The 7,578-nt window shown below is 29.2% G+C and overlaps 1 protein-coding gene across 1 annotated transcript; it reads left to right on the forward strand.

Annotated features, from left to right (window-relative positions):
* Positions 1-1,956: 1,956 nt before the first annotated feature.
* Positions 1,957-7,349, forward strand: LOC110672752 (long-chain-alcohol oxidase FAO4A). The gene is made up of 3 exons (XM_021835620.2): positions 1,957-2,285; positions 4,866-5,135; positions 5,433-7,349. Exons 1-3 carry the CDS (start codon positions 2,031-2,033, stop codon positions 7,263-7,265), a joined length of 2,358 nt encoding a protein of 785 aa, XP_021691312.2. The 5' UTR covers positions 1,957-2,030; the 3' UTR covers positions 7,266-7,349.
* Positions 7,350-7,578: the final 229 nt, after the last annotated feature.

Below are 7,578 nucleotides of genomic sequence, written 5' to 3' on the forward strand. Positions count from 1 at the left end.
TACACATATACACACACACACATACACACACACAAGACACACAACAAGTTGATCTAACCCTAACCCATATTAATTAAGTTCTTTGACTTAGAATTAATTTATTAAAATTAATTTTAAAAAATAACGGGAGTTGATTAGAAGAAAGAAAACCGGCTAATCGACTTAAATTTTTCACTGTATGGCACTGGCAAATGGGCCACTTGCACTCCTTCAAAATTAAATTAATTATTATAAAATTGATACACATCTCACTATTACCCCAGTTGATACTTTGGACATTGTCAACTACACATTCATTATTGATAACTATTGAACATTCTCAATGGTTATCAATAAATCTATAAAATAGGAGATATTAAATTTGTATTTTTATTAAAATAATTAAATGAATAAAAAATAAATATTATAAAAAATTTAGAATTTGAGTTAATTTAAATTATATTGCTGTTTAAGAATGCACTTTGTGTTTTGATTATGACATAGGTTAAATTTCTCTAAAGTTCCATTTATTTTATGAAAATATTTTTTATTTTCTAAATATTTTACCATTTGAGATATTCAAGAAAGTTATTCAATGAAAAATATTTTTATAAAAAATTTAGAATTTGAGTTAATTTAAATTATATTGCTGTTTAAGAATGCACTTTGTGTTTTGATTATGACATAGGTTAAATTTCTCTAAAGTTCCATTTATTTTATGAAAATATTTTTTATTTTCTAAATATTTTACCATTTGAGATATTCAAGAAAGTTATTCAATGAAAAATATTTTTCTTATTAAAAAGAAAATTAAATCATTTTTAACAAAAATATTTTTTTTTTCAAAAGATGAAATTATTTTTTATTTTTTAAATTTTGATAACTTTATTAAAATATGAAAACACTTATACATATATAAAATAAATACATATAATTAATTTAATATTATAATTAAATAATAAAAAATATTTTTCATGAAAAATATTTTCTATATATAAATTATTTTTTTTCTAAACAAACAGAGCATAAATATAACAAAATTTGATAGATACTCTATTATTTTATCTTTTTTGGTTAAAAAATTAAATAAATATGCATACATCTTTTTTAAAGGATACCTTATTTATTAATTAGAATTTAAAATTACAAAATTAAATCATAAAAAATTATTTTCTTCATATGTGATTTTTTATTTTATTTTATTAGAGTATCCCATTTTTAAGATTAAAGATAGATAAATTTAGTATATCATTTAGCTAAGCGATTGAGAACTAGTTAACTTTTAATAGTGTTTATGTTTCTAATTATTAGTTTACAGTATTTTAATTAAATTAATAAATATTATGGTCGACTTAGCTTTTCAAAAGTTATTAATAATTTATTCAAATTTTAATTGTAATATTTTTTTTTATCGTTATTTTATTTATAGTAAACCAAAGTGCTATTGTATGTCAATCATTTTGGTCCACTTTGAACTGGATCCAAACAAAAATTTTCAAATAACACTGCAAGTTCTAGTGTCATGTATATATACATAGAATATGATCAATATTACATTCATCAATTACATCATAAGATATAATTTTCAACTCTTTGTTCCTGTCAATTTTAAGTACAATTATTTTATATTGATCAAGTTATTATAAAAAAAAAATTTTGAATTAATTTATAAATTATAGATTACTTTAAATTAAACTATTAATTTTTTTTAAATTTGATTTTATTAGACCATATTATATAAATTATTATTAAATTACAAATTATTAGTATAGTCTTAAATAAAATTTATTGAAATTGAATTGACATTTTAGATAAAAAGATTGTGAAATATATCTAATCTATATATATAGAAAATGAAGTTATTGTTGGCAGCTGACATTCATTAAGTGGTGGCGTTGTGTGTTACATCTATTGTGATAGAGTTTGAAAAAAACCATTTTTGAAGCCATGTGTTCCCTCTCTCTCTCAATACTCCACTCTCTATATAAAACCTGCACATCTCAGAGTGAAATATAATTCAGATATAGGTGATCTCTTGCAACTTTAAAAACATGGAGATGGAGGGAAATGGAGTTCGTAAAACACAAGAACTTCAACAATCTGCAATAATTGATATAACTGAGGGAGAAGAGATGAAAAACTACTTTTATTTCAACTCACTTTCCTCTGCAGAAATGGATTCTCTCACTGCTCTCTGTGACACCTTCTTGCCTTCATCATCATCATCATCTTCTGGTAACATCCCTGATGATTCTGTCACCAGGTTTTTCCAATTTTCTGCTTCCATGGCTGGAACTCCTCAACGAGTAGGATTTCTCTTTCATTACCCTTTCATTTATTTTCTTTTAAAATAATTTTTTATTTATGTAGCATACATATGCATGAACGCTTATGTATGTCTAGAGCAAAGCAAGATATGTGTCTCTCCATAAGAACAAAAAAAAAAAAAAAAAAAAAAACTTTCGACAGAGTTTTTATTTATTTTTAGGTGTCTAAATAAGAGGGTAGTCACCATAAACCTGAATATTTAGTGCACTAAGTTACTCTGCTTTTCAGTAGTCTTTTATATATATTCTCGAGTTGTGAAAATAATTATTACCTCTTTTCATTTTTATTTATCACATTTAAATTTTACAAAATAATTAAACAAATAATAAAATATTAATTTCATTTTTATAAAAATATATTAATAATTATTTAAATTATTTTTTATCAAATTATATAAATATTTATTATAATATTTAGTAAAATTAAAGAGCAACATTAAAAAAAATTCATATTATTTAATTTTTTTAATACAATAAATAATATAAAAAATTAAATATCACAGGTAAAATTCAAAGAAGCGGTTTATTTATTTTTATTTTTATTTTTTCACTTTGAAAAGAGCTAGTTTTGATGATCTCACACACTAGCAAGTTGACAAGTTAATTAATATAAAAGACTAATATAATATTATTGAGTGAAGTCAGGTTTTTGGCAAAGACATTTAATAATTACAATAAATAAACATGTTTATTGACTGGATTAGCCCATAAAAGTCCAGGTTTAGTGGATAATTTTATTTTGAGGTCCAATCCGTTCACTGATGAATAAGCATATTTAATTTTATCAATTTAAAAATCAATAATTCAAGCTGTTATTGATTTGATATATAAATTCGCTTATATGAAAAGTCCCTAATTAATCTTTTAATTTTTTTGTAAGTATAGAAACAATTTTAAATCACATTAATGCATAAATAAACAAAATAAGTATAAATAGCAATTAAATTTATTTATTTGTTTTCTTATGCTCATTTAATAAAATATTTCTTTCCATTTATCCATTCCCAATTTATTATTATTATTATTATTATTATTATTATTATTATTATTATTATTATTATTATATATATTTTTTTCTATTTTTTAAAATGACTTAGTTGATAATTTTATTATTAATTTTTTATTATTAAATTTCAACAATTTATAATGAAAAAATTTTATATAGTATTTTGTCTTTAATTGTGTATGTAAATATATAATAAAGTTAAAAAAAAAAAAATTATGAAAGCTGTTTGATGGGGTGTCTCATTTCTCCAATAGGGAAAATCCAATAGATTTTGGTGGCGTTACTGTTATTTCACTTTCAATCTCTTTGGGGTAACGTGATTCTTAAATTATGTGCCAAAAATTGATCATTGTCTCATGTCTTTGATTCTTAAATTAATCCTTTGCATGCATTAGATTCTTCTCTATCTACTTTGCTTTTATGGGCCAGCTTTTTATTAGAAAAAAAAAATTAAGAAAAATGAATCAACATAAAATACAGTTGGTAGACCCAGCCACAAGGTGGTTTCAAACCTGAATTGTCGGTTTCGTCCAAAAGTTTTTAATGATGTTGGTTCATATTGATTCCTGACTTGAAATGACTTCAGTTTGATATTATTTTGATATAATTTTAGTCAAGTTTCTTGTTGGGCCGATTTTAATGTATGGAAATGAAAGAGATTTACCCATAATTTTTTTTTAAAGTAAATTTTGAATAAGTCATTTTAGAGTTCAAACTAGTGGTTCCAGATCGATTCCAATTTAAGTTCAAAGACTAGTTTGGATTGATTTTAGTTCAAAACACTTCTATTTCTTAATGATTATGATTCATAACGATTCCAATTTGAAATGATTTTGTTTTGATATAATTTTGATCTGATTTTAGTCAGGTTTCTATTTCACACATATTTTAATACATGGAAATTAAAGAGTTCTATTCTTAAATTTAAAAAGAAGGAAAAAAAAAAAAACCCAATTTTGAATCAAGTCGATTTTGAGCTCAAACTAGCAGTTTCAGACCCATTCCAATTTAAGTTCAAGGACAGACGGATCGAATCTAACCCTCCTATACCCCGATTCCAAACTAGTTCACGAACCAGAATCATTAACTTGGTCCAATCTTGAGTTTGACTTGGACAGACCCCAACATAGTTCATGTTTAGAATTTATCTGTGAACGGGTAGTCTAATTGATAATATAACAACTCAGTTTTCATTTTTTCATTAATTAGTATTTAATTTTATTAAGATGATTTAAAAGTAATAATTTTAAATATATTAAACTAATGTAAAAACAGTCTTACATTTATCTAAAAAAAATTAATTTTAATATATATAAATTGATATGAAAATGCCTTAATGACTAATCACAAGTACTGCTCAAAAAGCGTAATAAAAAATGATATTAAAATTGTTTCAAGGAGAAAATTAGTCTTAATACAAATTTATATGAGAATATCCTTGCCACAAGATTATCAGAATTTCAATCTACTGAACTATTAACCGTAGATTGGAAACTCCCATCACTAGAAAAACTCATGCTAATATTTGCATGTGTTTGATTGAAATTTGACAGGTAGGAGGGTTGGCATCAGAGAGATTGAAGCACCCAAAGAAGTGGTTGATTCGGTTGGCCCTATGGATGCTTTCTACATGGATTGGAACCTTCATTCTCTGCGGCCTACCAAGCATTTCAATCCATTTCCCCTATTTTCAAACTTTCTCTCAACTCCCTCTCCACAGAAGGGAACAGATTTTGCATTCTTGGTCTCTCAGCTTTTTCTCTCCCCTCAGAATGCTTTTCAAAGCTGTCAAACTTCTCATTCTATTTGTCTTCTTCTCTCAGGTGCAAACTCTCTGCCTTTTCTTTATTTTCTTATTCCCTTTGTTTTTTGATTGAGCTCTGACTGAAATTGTTATAGAAATGAAACTTCAATTCCTGATGAACTCGCAACTAACCTCACAATCGTAGAGATGACTAGCATTACATTATAAATGGGCTCATTCATTGATTCTTATTCAACTGCACTTGCATTTCCACCATGAACAGAAAGGACAACATGTCTAGTTGGTCCATGGTGGACCTGGTACTAAGGAAGAAATTTCCAACGCAATAGATCTCATTTTGCATCTTCATTTTCAGGTAGATGAGAAAAATGAGAACCTGACATGGAAGGCAATAGGTTATCCAGGACCTGACCCACAGTTCGGAGCACTAAAACTATCTCCATATGGAAAATTGGAGAACAAAGAAGAAGATGATGATGATGAGGAAAAACTCTATGGACCTCTTCACAGCGGACTTGTTAATATGAACCTTCCACGAGACATACTTGCAAACTCTCTCCGGCTTGCTGGATTCACTGGCTTTACTCACCGTCCCAAAAATAATGCACCCTGCAGCTCATCCAATCCTTCTTTGGTTATCAAATGTGATGTAGTTGTAGTTGGTTCTGGCTCAGGTGGTGGTGTGGTTGCTGGTGTTCTTGCAAAAGCTGGTTATAAAGTGCTTGTAATTGAGAAGGGAAATTATTATGCGAGAAGCAATCTTTCTCTCCTTGAAGGGCCTACGATGGATCAAATGTACCTTGCTGGTGGTCTAATGGCGACTGATGATATGGGGGTTGTAATACTTGCAGGATCTACAGTTGGTGGAGGTTCTGCAATCAATTGGTCAGCTTCTATCAGAACCCCAGAACATGTGATTAATGAATGGAGTGATCAATACGATCTAGAGATATTTGATAGCAAATTATACAAAGAAGCACTAGATGTTGTGTGCCAGAAAATGGGTGTTCAATCAGATATTCATCAAGAAGGTTTCAATAATTCCATTTTAAGAAAAGGATGCCAAGAACTGGGTTATCCTGTAAACAACATTCCTCGAAATTCCTCACCAGATCATTACTGTGGCTGGTGTTCTCTTGGCTGCAAGGGTGGAAGAAAGAAAAGCACTTGTGAGACCTGGCTATTGGATTTAGTGAATTCAGGTAATGGGGCAATTCTTCCCAGGTGTGAGGTCATCAAGGTCTTGCACAGGCAAAAGAAAGGAAGAAATAGTCGAAAAACAGCAACCGGAGTTGCTTTCGAATTCGAATACGAGGGGGCAAAAGACTTGTGTGTGATTGAATCAAAAGTGACTATTGTTGCGTCTGGTGCTCTTAGTACTCCTCCATTGTTGAAAAGGAGTGGTTTGAAAAATCCTAACATTGGCAAAAATCTACGTCTCCATCCAGTGATAATGGCTTGGGGCTACTTCCCTGATGCACCATTATCTGGCGTCTGGCCGGAGGAAGAGAAGAAGAGTTATGAAGGAGGGATTCTGACAGCAATGTCTACGGTCATTGCAAATTTTGACAAGTCTGGATATGGTGCAGTTATACAGACACCATCATTGCATCCAGGTATGTTCTCAGGCCTGATGCCATGGGTCTCAGGAATCGATATGAAAATGAAAATGCGCAGGTTTCCAAGGACTGCCCACATATTTGCATTGGCAAGAGATAAAGGAAAAGGAACAGTGAATTCTCCAAGCTCAATATCTTATCAAATGGAAGATTGTGATGAGGAGAATCTGCAGAAAGGATTGGAGAAGATGCTAAGGATATTGGCAGCAGCAGGAGCTGAAGAAATTGGAACGCATCACTGCAAAGGGAGAAGCATTAATGTTAAAAAAGTGAGCTACCATGAGTTTGAGAAGTTTGTGAAAGAGGAGAGTGGTAGACCACTAAGAGATTTATCCACACAGATATGTTCAGCACATCAAATGGGGAGCTGCAGAATGGGTGTGAATCCAAAGGACTCAGTGGTGAACCAGATGGGAGAGACATGGGAGGTAGAGGGACTGTTTATAGCAGATACAAGTGTGTTTCCAACTGCTTTAGGAGTGAATCCTATGGTCACAGTTCAAGCTATTGCCTATTGCACTGCACAATCGGTTCTTGAAGTTCTTAGGAGGAAAAGAAATTATAGTTAACTGAATTTTTCAGTGTATTGTAATTATTATTATTATTTGGTTTTTTTTTTGATAAATAAAAGAAGACAATTTTATTAAAATAAACCCATGCCAAAATAGAGCCTGCTCAATGCCAAAATATAATTATCTTAATTATAATTAAAATTGACTTAAACCAAACTATATTTATCGAGCAAAGTAAACACAACCAATTAATCCAATATTGATGATATTTGAATCTTAAAGCCTTTTAATTTCAGGTCTTAACATTAGCTACTTTCATCACTAAGACTAAGTTTCATTGTCAACTAATGAGTAACTATTTTATGTGATT

This window comes from Hevea brasiliensis, chromosome 15 (genome assembly GCF_030052815.1).
Source record: "Hevea brasiliensis isolate MT/VB/25A 57/8 chromosome 15, ASM3005281v1, whole genome shotgun sequence".
Lineage (NCBI taxonomy): Eukaryota > Viridiplantae > Streptophyta > Magnoliopsida > Malpighiales > Euphorbiaceae > Hevea > Hevea brasiliensis.

Coding starts and splice junctions, on each gene's coding strand:
- LOC110672752 (XM_021835620.2), top strand. CDS start 2,031: ATGGAGATGGAGGGAAATGGAGTTCGTAAAACACAAGAACTTCAACAA. Junction 2,286..4,865: donor TGGCTGGAACTCCTCAACGA/GTAGGATTTCTC, acceptor GAAATTTGACAG/GTAGGAGGGTTGGCATCAGA. Junction 5,136..5,432: donor TATTTGTCTTCTTCTCTCAG/GTGCAAACTCTC, acceptor CTTCATTTTCAG/GTAGATGAGAAAAATGAGAA.